At 41.4% G+C, this 13,960-nt stretch overlaps 1 protein-coding gene across 1 annotated transcript; it reads left to right on the forward strand.

The window, feature by feature from the left end:
- Positions 1-10,719: 10,719 nt before the first annotated feature.
- Positions 10,720-13,568, forward strand: LOC104951042 (collagen alpha-1(XIII) chain-like). Its single transcript, XM_010777680.1, has 11 exons — positions 10,720-10,770; positions 11,019-11,054; positions 11,137-11,190; positions 12,180-12,266; positions 12,376-12,402; positions 12,487-12,522; positions 12,612-12,668; positions 12,762-12,785; positions 12,875-12,919; positions 13,191-13,235; positions 13,404-13,568. Exons 1-11 carry the CDS (start codon positions 10,720-10,722, stop codon positions 13,566-13,568), a joined length of 627 nt encoding a protein of 208 aa, XP_010775982.1.
- Positions 13,569-13,960: the final 392 nt, after the last annotated feature.

The raw sequence follows: 13,960 nt of genomic DNA on the forward strand, positions 1-13,960 counted from the left end.
CTGGTGTGCCAAAATTGAATTTACTAAGTACTCTTTGCACACGTCTTACATTGTGATGAGTTGTTTAAAAACAATTTTAGTTGTTGGATGCCACAATGCTCATAAATGCATTTTTTACCAAATGGACTGCATATCAAACCTGAAATATTTTAGTTAAGTTTAATCTGATAAACCTATTTGACTGAACGAAATGAGAATTTAAGCAGCTGGACTGACACAGTGGAATTTGATCGTTGAACCCAATTTCTTAGATTACATGCAAGCCATTCTGTAGTTTCTAAATATGAGCCATTCATCCACTCCAAGGGAAAGAATCCAACCTGCTGATCTCTGAGCTGCTTAATACATGCACTCCAGAAATAAGCCTGTGTCACAATAACCTCAGGCGCTACTGACGTTACTGCCAGGCGGCCGTCAGCAGGTGAAATCCTCTCTCCACCAATGGCAGCCTAAGGGAGGAGGTGCCGAGAACCCTCTCAAAGCCATCCAAATATATGTTTCCGTTGACGTCCTACATTACCATAACATCTATATCACATGTAACCAATCCTTTATCTTCTAACTTTTCCTCGTAAGCATTTAGTTTTGTCTGAAAACCCATTGACACCAGATCAATGCCTTTTAGAACTACACTAAACAAGTGAGACACACCTTTTTTTAAGGATTTTATTCCGCATGCTATATTTATAATTATCCAAATGAAGAATCAGCAGTTTAATTGAAAATTATATTCATATAATGTGACCTAATTACTCCAAATCACAGCATAATTGTATTGCTTAACTGGATGAGTTGGACACACTCATCTTTTAATACAGGATTTTTTTTTTTTTTTCTATTTTCTATTAAATATAATATTTATTTATTTTGTAATATATCTTTATATTTGAATAACATTTTTGGTGTAAATAGAAGGACCATCAAATCCAACAGTTGAATGTCTAGTTTTGTTTTTTAAGACATGTTTAAAAAAACACAGAAAGCTAAATTAAGTGTAAAGTTGCTAAGCTACATTTGTCAGTCAGAAGGTCAGAAGGTTTCACAGCGCTGTCATGCAGCCAACTCTTTAGTGTCCTTGCAAGCTCTTTCTATGAGCAGGTATTAAATGCCAGGCCTATTCATATACTTCCTTATAAACTCCACTGCTCTTCATTCACCGGGCTGATCAGGAAAGACAGGGGAATCCAACAGATTAGCATCAAATTCGTGGAAACAGCCGATCCATTGATAGACAGCTGATTGCAGGACAAGTGTTTATAGACCAGTGATCTAATTCGGTCAGAGCTGTAGATAGAAGCAGTGTTATAGCAAAAGGCTCACAGTACCAAAGGAGAACGTGTCACAGACAGCTTGAGCTTAACGACACATTGAGCTAGAGACTCAATCTGACTTCTGTACAACCCTTTTCATTTGCTAGAGAGGCAGGATTTAGATTATGAACCCAAGGGATGAGGTGAAGGTGTTGCTGTCTGTGCTTGGATATGACCGTTAGATCAAATGCTAGTCACAGTCAGAGTAAAACATCTGTAATAAAACCTGACGCAGCAGAAACAGCAGCCCCACCACACAGGTGCACAATGTGTGACATGTTCAGAGAGATTTAGTAATCATATTGTGTCCTAAATAGCACCAGAGAAATAGGCTCATTGCCAGAAATGCTAATATTCTGAGGCCCCTGGTGCAACTTCAACTCACTGAGAAATCTTTAATATCATTATCTCATCTCCAGTTTTTCTAAATTCATCTAATTTCTTCTTCACCCACCAATGTGACAGCACAAGTCATTTGAAAGAAACGACCAAAATAAAGACACACAGAAGTGTCCAATATCAAACGTTATTGTCCAAGTATGCACTCTGCAGGAGAGATAAACCAGAACAAGTTACATTTAGATAAAAAGAGCCTGAATCAATCACTAAAATCCCTCATAATTCAGAGAATATTCAGGACATGGCAATCCCTGAAGAGCCATGACACAAGTTACGATTTAAATATCCAAAACAGAACAACCAACATAAAAAATGCTGTCAGTGGTGCTTTTCTTTTCTATTCTCAAACTCTTAGAGCATGCAATATACATTGTATTAACTGCAGCCTGATAATTTACATAATCCAAAAAGATGAGGCATTTTAAAAGGCGGATTATGGTCAAAGAGCGCTTTATCTTTTGCTAACTAATGATCTGTTTAAGTATACAAGATCCACTTGTTACAATTTGGAGGGGGAAAGCAAATAAACAGACCGTTTTTCCCGTGTAAAAGCTGAGCGACAGAGGTCAATTGAGGAAGATATTGTTTGCATTAGCTGCGAGGTTAATGATAAACTCTGTATTGGCCTGATAAGCATGGTTTATGTTACATTATTTAGATGAGAGCTTGTGAGAGAGGAAAAAGCAAAGGTCGCAGTGAAGTAACACGATACAGTCCAGGGGTCAGATTATGTGACACATTAGACAGGGACACGTCACATGACAAAAACAAAGCTTTTACGTAACACTGCATGTGTCGGTCCCTAAACCATAGATATTTATTTTTTCACACGATAACAAATTGTGTTAAAGATGTGGATTTGTTCTTGAAACATTTAAAAAGATTGTTTTCCAGATCTGGATTAGATGATATTTGCGTCACGAGCCGTTATAGACAGCCTTTCTTCTGGCCTTTATCCTCTTTTACATTGTCTTCAAAGGCCAGGTCACTGCCCTTATCTCAACCCAAAAGACCAAGCCGACACTCAGAACTCCTGCTGCCTCTGCCAAGCCACCAGCATGAGTGAGAGGTTGCAGTATGGAGTCACATCCCTGTAGGAAATCTGTGTTTAAAAAAAAATGAAGCGCATTAATCTAACGACTGCTGCTGTGCCAAGCCTTCCTCATTAGTGAAATTGGGCAGCTATTTCCTGTGGTGTGTTAATCCTCCTGTTAGTTTATTAATGTTCTTTTTCTGCATCAAACACTGCCTGCATGTTACACGACATCATCAGACAAAATGCTGCTTTATAAAAGTTATCATTATAAGCATTACAAAGTATTTCCTTTCTCTTGGTTGTACATTCAGTATGAAAATACAAGATACATCCGGGATAATCTAGTTTCACAAAGAGGACACGAAGTAGTAATACATAGCATGAGGAACACAATTCACTGTTATTGTTATCTTAATAATACTTTGTAATAGTTGTAGTGGAAGTAAAATAAGATAAATAATCTCATAGGACCTTTTCCCAGATACTATTGTTTTATTTTGTATTTAAAGGGATACAAGTGCTGTAAACTATTGTGTAGTTTATACATTCTACACAAGTATCTAAATTGAACATACTAGTCCCTGTTAAAAAAAAATAGGAATAAAACGTTTTGTTTTTAAGAATTTAACTGATTTCAAAACACATTTTACACCATTTTGTAGCACCAGAAAATCTAAAATAAATATATTCAATCACGTTTTAACTTGGACTGAAGAACTCAGGTTGATTTAAATGTGTGGTTATTTATCTTTCCAAGAAAGGAGTCATGTGTTTTGAGTTTTTTGTAGGGGCAACCCATAAACTGAAATACAATGCTGACCTATAGGTAAAACAGCTAAACCATGGATTGCATTATGTGCAAGTCTTCACTGCCCTCTACTGGCAACATTATAATGGTTCTAGTAAAGAAATAGTGTTTAAAAAAGAAACAGGAAAAACAAACAAAGCTTTTATTCGTTTAATATGATGGGAAACAATTATTGGTGTGTTGTTTTTACACATTAATACAATTCAATAATCTAAAACTACAGGAGACAAAAAGGAGCGAAACATAAAAACATCAGATTTAAGTGATAACCAAAGTGATAACAAGTTCCTGTAATATCATAGGTTTTTAAGCTATCTTTACCTTTATGGGCAACATCACTGATAAGAATTGTTTTTAACGGGATGGTTTTACCGGTGTTGTAAGTCATTTCTTATTTCTACCACAAGATGTCACCCGTGTCCTGTAGAAAATCTAAAAAGGTCCCTATACATCCCCGTACAGTGTCAAGGTGTCCTCATTGTTAGTAAGAGCTGCCTGCAATGGTCTTTTACATTAATACATGGTTTTGTGGTTGTTGTTTTTTCCTTATATGTTAAAGTTGTTACTGTTCATTCAAGTAATACTCTGTGTCTGTGGTGACAGGAGCTGTCCAAAGCCTCGTGGTGCGGAAGTTTCTTCAGCTCCTGCAGCAGCGGCTCGTTTATGAGTTCAAGTGTGGTACACATTTAAAAAACACCACTAATATAGTAAGCTTCCAAAGTTTTCTTTTTAGCAACAATTAAGTATACTGACATTTAATGAAATTTGATTCATATAAAGTGTTTATATTTGTTTTGTATTTATGTTTGTACTGTTTTAAGTCTCCTTTGGGATTTAACTATATCAAATGTACCCATGGGCGTAATTTCCACTGGGGACAGGGGGGACATGTCCCCCCCACTTTTCAAAATCCAGTTTGTGTCCCCACCACTTTTCAAATGTGTTTTTTTTTTTTGTTTTTTTTTACGTAAGTAAAAGTGGTCATGGAGGAGCGTCTGTGTGTGTTTGGCAGGAGCGCATTTTGTGTGAGAGAGAGAGACAGAGAGAGACAGAGAGAGTTACGGGGGTTGTTGTTAGCATCTGGTGCTAGCTCGGAGCTAACTGAGATTAGAAGCTGTTTCAACAATAAGGAGAGGGAGAGTCCTCTCCTGTCGGACTGAGAGGCTGAGGTAACATCAGCTCAGGGAGGTAAAGGATTCGCTGAGTGATTATATTGTAAACTTTAGTCTAAGTTATCTCAGTGGGTCTAAAACGGTTTGGTCTAAACAAATATGTCCATCTATTTAATATAGTTGTTCAAAATAAGTAAAACAACTATTCCAATGTCAGTAAAGAATTAAAAACACAGTTTGAAAGGGGATTGATTAGTAAAATATGCATAAATAAAAAGAAAAAATGCAGACTAGGTAAGATAAAGATACTAATCAATCCCCTTTCAAACTGTGTTTTTAATTCTTTACTGACATTGGNGGAAGCCTTTATTAAAAAATTGTAATTACCACTGGTTGCACTCGGGGTGACTCTATTGTGACCTCTAGGAACATCCGAGTTCGACTCAGAGAGTAAGACTGTTCCTCCTCCTGAGAGGAGGTGCAAACACAACTTTTTTTGGCGGAATATTAGGCAATCCGCATCGAGCATCGTGGTTTTCGATTGTTTGTTGCTAGAAGCGACATGGCCACGGCGAAGAAGTAGCGCGTGCGTGTGTTTTCCGAGCACAAGGTGTGTTGTGTGCTGTCTCCGGTTTCTCTACTTTGTGTCTCTGGGTCTGCATATCATGACCAATACTAATAAAAAGCTTGTTATTAAAAATTTTGTAAAAAAAAAAAAACAATACAAAATAAAAAAAATATTTGGTAAAAGGAGGACCGAGAGCGAGGGCGGGGTGACAGTACCGGAAGACGCGGGGGGACCCCCCCGCGCGGGGGGTGAACTCTTGTGACGGGATCACCTTAGTTATACGGGAGTTGAAACCCACAGACGACTATGAACTTAAAAGTAAAGGACATGTAAACAAGTAATAAGGCAATCAACTAAATTGTCTCGTTTAATCTTGGTCTGTAAAGTTACGGTATATAAAACCTGAATTTATTGGTCTTAGTACCGTTCGGCTGTAGTATTGCGCTACATGCTCACATAATATTATAAATACTACAATACTCTCGTATCCAAATATTGAGGTCCAACAGAAGATCGCGGACCCGTTGGTAACCCTTATATGTTGTGTCGTAGGTCTCAGAGACTAAATAATAACAATATTGCACATAGGAACCTTTGCATGAAAAGAAGGCTTAAATTGGGTAGTCTCACACAACGCACATTATTCACCAGTAATCTCGACATTCGACAAGGCAGAATTCTAGTCTAAACCATCCTCACTGGTGTTAAGGCTTAGTCATATCAAGAACACAGATAGATAATCATAACGCCAAGCCTACTATCGTAATACACTCGAGGAGATTATAATAGGAGAGACCAATTCCTTCACCAACTACCGCACAATTAAAATACGGTTCTCCCAAGACATCTCGCCGAGGGGTATGTTAAGTCCGGACGAGGTTCTGTCCTCGCGCAAGGAAGAACTAGACGGACTCCGTAAGGGACCTTTCTAAATCTGTACCGTTGATATAACTTGTACAGGAAAGGCACTATTTCGCCTGAATTTACAGGAAGTGCGTAGGATGTTACTTAGGACATCAAACATACGACAATAGTTGATACGTCTCCCATTAAGAGATACACACACAGCGCACGTCAAGCGCTCCTCTACAACAGCGTGTATAGTTATTCTCCACTCTCATACTTTTCTTATAATCCACGTCAATTGATGAAATTTAGATGTGCAGGAGGAGTGAGTTGAGACTAGGACCTTAGGGAAAGGATACGTTAAATTATCTGTGTAAGCATACAAGTAACAAAAATACAAGCGTCGGTTTGAGCCTCACAATATTCAACAAGTGTAAGTATGGGAGAAAGTATGTGTGTGTCGTCGTGCTTGTGAAGTGAGGTGTGTGTGGGTGTGGTGTGCGTTGTGTGTGTGTGTAGTCTGTTAGTCTTGACTAGGTCGCTCGGTGCGTATGCGTAGTTGCTCGCAGTAGCAGCGGACGAGTCATGACAAAGGCTGTGTGTAGAAGAGGCGGAGTAGACCAACTCAATGATGCGACAGCTAGAGTGCAGCACAGTCGGAAGAGCCTGAGGCACAGTGCTCGATTGCGGAAGGACGAGCGCAAGAGACAACAACGGTAGCGAACTAGCTTTCATAACCCTATCTGGACTACACGAACCCGGCGTATTTCGTGGCTCCAGCTGCAGGAGCCCACTAACCGACAACTCACTACAGACATTACGTAACACGAATACCGTCGTCGCGTCCGTCTGCTGCTTTCCAATCTCTGACGCGATTATTGTTCACCCATGTCAGTAGCAGCCTATAAGACGTAATATAATTGGCATACAGAGGTTTATGTGACAACTATGCCCACTCTTTGATCAAAAGGGTGGCTGAGACACACTATCCCAGTAGCATATAGCGTTCGACGTACGAGAGAGCGAGAGAGAGGAACCAGAATCGTCTTATGACGAGAGCAGCACCACTCCAAGGTGTGCAAGTAGAACGCGAGAGACACCAAGGCAACCAAAACGGAGAGAGACACAACCGGTTGCTCGTACATCTTACTGGCAGTGCAGACGTTAATGGTAGTATGGCGCGCCAGACGGTACTCCCTTCACTTCAACAAAAATAAAACGAGTGAGTTGAGAGCGTACAGCTCATATTTTACGCCCGCATGCACCGATAAACACACAGAGCACAGACAGTCCGACTTCAGAACGCCCACACAAGGTCACGGCTGGGTGTCCGAGGTTTCTGTCCTCCTGCACTCCGCTGCAAGGCAGCCCTGCACAAGAAACCACAAGAAAACCGACAGCAAATCAACCATTCCTCCGAAAATCTCTCCTTGTACCCTCTGCGTCGATGACCGTGCCGGTCTGGAAACGATCTACTGGAATAATACATTGTCGAAGGTACACAGTTGACTGTCACTTGGTCCTACGAAATTTATACGGCCCGGAAAATCTTTTAGACGCGGTAAACGACTAATACGCCAGTAAGGGGACGCTGAGCGTCTAGCGCAAAAAAGACCTCCCAGATGTAAAGACAATGTTCGTAGGCCAAAGTGACAGTCAACATGGTGTACCTTTGGACATGTAGATTCAGTAATCGTTTTCCAGACCGCACCTATCGACGCAAGGGTACAGGGAGGGAGACATTTCGAGGAATGTTGTTGTTTTGTGGTTTTTGTGGTTTTCCTTGTTGCAGGGCTGCCTTGCAGCGAGTGCCAGAGGACGCAGAACCGGTACCACGTGACCTGTGGCGTCTGAGTTCGGCTGGTTCATCTCATTCCTGTTAACCCTTGTTCTTCATTGGCGGTCTTTTGCGTCCGCGCAGCGTCTTAACTGCCGTTCCGTCTATTTTACCGGCGGCTAAATTCGGCTAAACAAATTCTTTACCGGCGGTATCACTACCATTCCTCGGCGCCCTTAGGGGCGTCAAAACAGGTGTGACTTCAAACTCTTTTTTTCCTTATCACATCTGGAGCACGACTCGCCACTCCCAGTCATCACTACTACTACTGCCACTGCAGTTAGTCGAGCACAGTTGTGTCATTCCCAATTTGTTGTGGCAATCCACCTTGCACGAACACTTAAGGAAGTGTGCATGCTTGAAACAAAAGACCTGATCTTCTTAACAACCATTTCGGAATCGTCATGGGCTACACAGAAAGTGCTTTCACCCCTTTGTATAACGACGTGGAAGGACCATACGTTGACCAACAATAACCCTCCGGATATGCACAGAATCTTATTCTAGACTGAAAAACAGACCGCACAGTAGACTCGAGGTGAAAATTAAGTAAGTTTGTACGAACACGACAGACGGAACGACCAGCTGTTATTTCGGATTTGTGAGTAGCGTAGGCTCCGTAAGATGGAAGGCCACTTACTATCATCGTTAACATCGAAGCCTCCCGATGATTACCTTGCTTCACTACATCGGATGTTCTAAAACTCCGAACGGGTCTATTGCTTTGCTCATTTACTTTGTCTTACCGTCCGCCCCCTCTTCACCACAAACACAGCACCACACACACACGACACACACACACACACACAACACACACCACCACGACACACAGAGGACACACACGACACACACGACGACACGACACACACACAAGCACGACCACACACACACACTCCTCTCTCTCATACTAATTTGTATCGGGTAACGAAAGTTTATTTATTTGTTCTAACTTACACACAATTCAACTTATCTTTTTCCCAAATTGCAAGCACCGTCGCAACACACACTCTTCTTATTTATTCTGTCCGGGTTATAACAAATTTTTTACCGATAATAAAAGCGCTTCGCCCAAAAGGGCGTTAAGTGGCGTATTCTAGTGTATTTTTCGGGACGTTACAAATTAGCGTGAATTAGTTCGCGTAAAATCGGGCGCTATTATTTCCTAAAATCCCCGGGCGTATGGTTCCCTAACAAGGGCGCAAAAAGACCCCCGCAGATTCTACTAATCCTAAATCCGTATCGCTTATATAGTCACACCACGGAATGACGTTCGACAATACTCGAAGAAATTTCAATAAGTCGGCATAGTGAATCCGGTTTATAATATTTTTTATATCGCGACAGTCCAGCTAATTATAAATTAATTAATAATTGCGTTAATCTAGCGGGCTGTAAAAAAATGAGACAAGATTTACATGGTATCTCCTTATTAAAAAAGTTCAAAAATTATGAGAATAGTCCGTTATATCACGCTGTTTATACGAAAATACGATTGCAAAATAAAGTAAACTTGGTTACTTCTTCATAGAGTAACTTACTAATTTTGTGTTGTGGAGACTTGTAATGTTTATAAGCGTGAGTTGAAGTTGGACCTTGAGAGAGTCATTGTTCCCTGCGCTTATGTTTCCACCAACACACACACACACCACACCACACACACACACACACCCACGACACACACCACACGACACCACACACACACACACACACACCCAGCACGACCACACACGACACACACACAGCACACACACACAACACCGGCAACACAGTACCCGCATTAAACGGTGACGCCCTGTCCCGCCCCCTGGGGGGTGAAAGTTTCTAGGCAACACAGGGGGGGGGCGCGGAAAGTTCTCCCACAAAAACACCAGGTACCTCCTCGAGACACCCACACACCGAATCCTCGCGTAAAACACCCTCCTCTCGATCATTATAGTTATAAAAAAATAAGAGAATAAATTAAAAACAGGTATGAAATACTATATGACATTAAAAAAAGAATAACGTTAAAAAGGGAGTGATTTGTAAAATATCCATAAAGAAAAAGTAAATCTGTTTACAGTTCTGTTTCAAATGGGTGTTGAGAGATGTATCCATAGATCTCTTCATGTTGCTCTCAAAGTGCACCAGATTGATGCTTTTAACTTCAATATTTAAAAATCTTCCCAGGGGAGCTTGCCCCCTGACCCCCCTATGTGAGGTCCACACACCACCTATAAAAATAACACTTTACCCCTGCTTACACCTATATGCCGTGAGCTGATTATCGAGCCTTCATTGTAACAGTCGCGGGTACACTGTGTGTGTGTGTGTGGGGATTGTTACAGTAGAACATTCCACTGTAGCGACCAGTACATTAATGGGAAACCCTAAATGTTTGAGCACCCTCTATGAAACGTCAAGCTACCCCACAGCACCCCCAAAATAGAATCTCTGGCGCCGCCACTGAGCCTGACTATTTGTGTTGGGGGGGCCCGACTTTTTTTTTTCTCCAAAGGGGGGGCCTGACAGAAAAAGTTTGAGAACCACTGCACTAGGGCAAACCGGACTGAAGGAGCTCCCCCCACCAGAGAGCTGTCTGTGGGTGGTGGTCACAGCTGTGACTGCTCATCATCTTTAAACCATCTACTCAGTAATCTGAAAGAGCAGCAGCTACACAGACGAACTGAAAGGCTCAAGTGCGTTTCCCTTTCTATTTTTAACGACCACTTTCACAGAGTTCCTCATGCTGTGGCTGCCATTTGACACACGTAATCAGTCACGGTTTTTAATGTTATTGTATACTTTAATATTGAAAGATACAATGGGTCCCTCCCTAGCCCCCAACCCACTTACAAGTGCAACCAGACTGAAGGTAAAATGTTTTTTAGTTATTTAGCGTTTTGCAGTTCTGCAGAGAAGCAGTCCTCTCAAACTAGAGACACACACACCGCTCAGATGTTATCTGGAGTCTTTGTATGCCTCTTTGCATTTCTTTGTAGTTATTTTGCATGTGGTGTGTTTGCGCTTTTCTGCATGTCATTTTTACGATCTGGAAGAAACAATATCAACTGTTTTTATTTTCTTCTTTTTCCACCATCTTTTACCTTGTTGCCGTGGTAGGGAGGGTCAGGACTCCCGGGCGCTCCTGGGTTCAAGGTGAAGTCAATTCTGAGCTGTGTGGCAGTTATTACACATATTGAGATCAGTGGGTCATAATCATGTTTCTTCCGCTGCAAAGGGCCAGGCTGGCATCCCTGGGTCCCCTGGCATCCCCGGGAAGAGGGGCTACAGGGTAGGCCTTGAATGGAACGGCACCCCTAACTGTCTGTTGTGCTTCTGTCAGTGGTCTTCACTTCTCTAGTAACTGGACGTCTGTAAAGTCAGATACTCATCAGTGCTTTGTGTGGTGTTGTTTGACTGCCCAAAGCTCCCTGTGTTGTGTTTTACCTTTCTGTGCTGCTGGTCATGCTTCACTTGCCATTACGTGGAGGTCTTTGGTCTTTTTAAGGATGGTATAATTCACATAACTAACTCAATTGTTGACCTTATCCTGTTTGTCAGTCATCTGTCAGTGGATGCTACACATTATCATATGATTCAGTATGAATCAATGAAGAATGTATTGTCTTTGATGTGTTGTGAATTATAATCTCAACTAAAATCCACTAACTATCTCACTAACTCACTTTGGAGATTTGGAATTCAGCTCGATTTGGGGATCCCATTTTAAGTGTCCCATAAGGGGTTTTGTAATGGAAATGAGAAGTTTTGAGTAAAAGTAATATTGACAGAAATATATAATTAACTCGCCAATTGAAAATGATAATAAAACAGTACAGGATTGAGAGAATTTAAATGGACATTAATTACCAGTCAAATAGTTCTTTAATGTATTTTCGGTAAGCATTCTAATCTATGAACAGTATTTGTAGTATTTACCAAGTACCTTTAAGGGGGCTTTGGTTGCATGCAGCTAAACTGTGGAGCGCAACAAATGCTAGAATGCAATCTCAGAGCCCACCTAGCTTTTACAACTTTTTATCAATTTGGCTTATTGGCTAATTGGCATGACATCTTCTCTTAACCCCAACTGTAACTATGAGCTCACACAGAAGAGGAACTCCTGGCCTGGATATCTGCTGGTTTCCCTGGAAACCCAGAGATAATATTTGAAGCCCCCAGAGGCTAAATGCATATCAGACTGACGATGGACCCGGAGATTAGGTTGATGGTAATAAGGGTTCTGTGTTCAGCCAATACTTTGTTCTCTATGTACGGCAGGGGGACAAGGGAGAGCCACGCATTGCTGCCACGGGAATTAAAGGAGAACCGGGTTCCCCAGGACTACCAGGCCAGCTGGGACCCAAGGTAATGGGAAACCGTTTGGCACTGGGTACCAATCATAGGTTATTAATTAGCACTGTTGACACAACTAATCTACTGCCCTTGGAAGTCACAATATATATTCCTTTTCCAGGGTGACACAGGCAACAAGGGAGACAAGGTAAGACAACATAATTTAAAATACTATCACAAGCTGAGACTGTGGATGGAGGGTCTAAGTGTCATACCTTCCTTTAACCTCTAGGGGGAAGCAGGACCTGAAGGCTCAGTTGGACCAAGAGTAAGTCAACCCATATATCGATACATAGTACATAAAATATTAGTTTTCTAATCAAAATGTTGATGGTTATTGTCTTTCTCTCCTTATAGGGTCTTCCAGGCCCAACTGGGGAGCCAGGAAAGGCGGAAATCCACAACAATGAAAATGTATGTAACTCATATTATGTTTCACTTAATTTACATGTATAAAACGTGTATAATCAAATAAAGATTAATTCAACAAATTGTATTCCTCCACAGGATATTCGCAACATACCCCTGATGGTAAGAACTTCAAAGCATTTTCATGACATGTGCAGACACAGTACAGTAGAAAATACCCTTTTGAATGACAACATGTGTCCTCCTCTTAGGGCCCCCCTGGATTACCTGGACCTTCAGGCCCCCCTGGAAACAAGGTAGGAAATACTATTTTATTAATCATTTAGTTTTATCATCAGAGGACAATTCTGGTAGGAGGCCCTGGGGCAAATCTTGTTGGCCCCTATACACCAATTAAGGATAACTGGTCCCTGGTTTTTGATGTCAGTTTATTGAATCAGGTGTATTAAAAAAAAAAAAAAAGGATAGCCTAAATGAACAGCCAAAAGAAAATGATTTTAGGGACTCTAGCCTTCAAACAGTTGCTTGCTTTGCCTTGTAGGTAATAAAGCCTTGGTGTTTCCTCAGGGTGAAGTTGGTCTGCCGGGTGCTCCAGGTGTGGACGGAGATAAGGTAATACCAAACAGTTGAATAGTGACATAATGGTGATCACATGTTGGTAACTTCATCAGCTGATGACACATGGAGAGGGTGAATCATGCTCCCGTTTGGAAATGTCTGTAAAGGATGTCTGTTTTCACGTGGATTCCTTCAGGCTCATTAAGTGGGTTTGTGTTTCAGGGACCCAGAGGGAAGCCTGGAGATACTGGTCCTGCAGGCCCAGCCGGTCATGAAGGGCCCAGAGGGGAGAGCGGTGTCATGGGCTTCCCGGGACCCAAAGCAGACAAGGGAGACATGGGTCTATCTGGATCACCTGTGAGTGCCTGTGTTAACCACACCTCCTAAACTTGCACCATATGGTTTCTAAAATTCATGAAATGCTCCTAAAAATTCAGTTGGATGCTAAAGTCTCTTCCATCCGATCCCACCTTATTCTGAACCTGGACGGTCCCTATGCTGCTGGCGGTCTGCAACGGGCTGTATGGCCCACCTGTTTTATGGGAATATGTGGAGGACAATGTGCAGTGGTCAGTAATGGGAAGACAACACCTTTACTTAAGTAAAAGTACTAATGCAACAATTTAAAAAGGCTTAATTGCAAATCAAATCCATATTCAGAAACATAATAATAACAATACAAATAAACGTAAGCAAAATGTACTTTAAATATCTTATATGTGCTTTAATAAATAAAATGTGCCATACCAGCCCCTCATTTTGTATATAATATGTAAAAG

This window comes from Notothenia coriiceps, unplaced genomic scaffold (genome assembly GCF_000735185.1).
Source record: "Notothenia coriiceps isolate Sejong01 unplaced genomic scaffold, NC01 NC01_scaffold00018425, whole genome shotgun sequence".
NCBI classification, from domain to species: domain Eukaryota; kingdom Metazoa; phylum Chordata; class Actinopteri; order Perciformes; family Nototheniidae; genus Notothenia; species Notothenia coriiceps.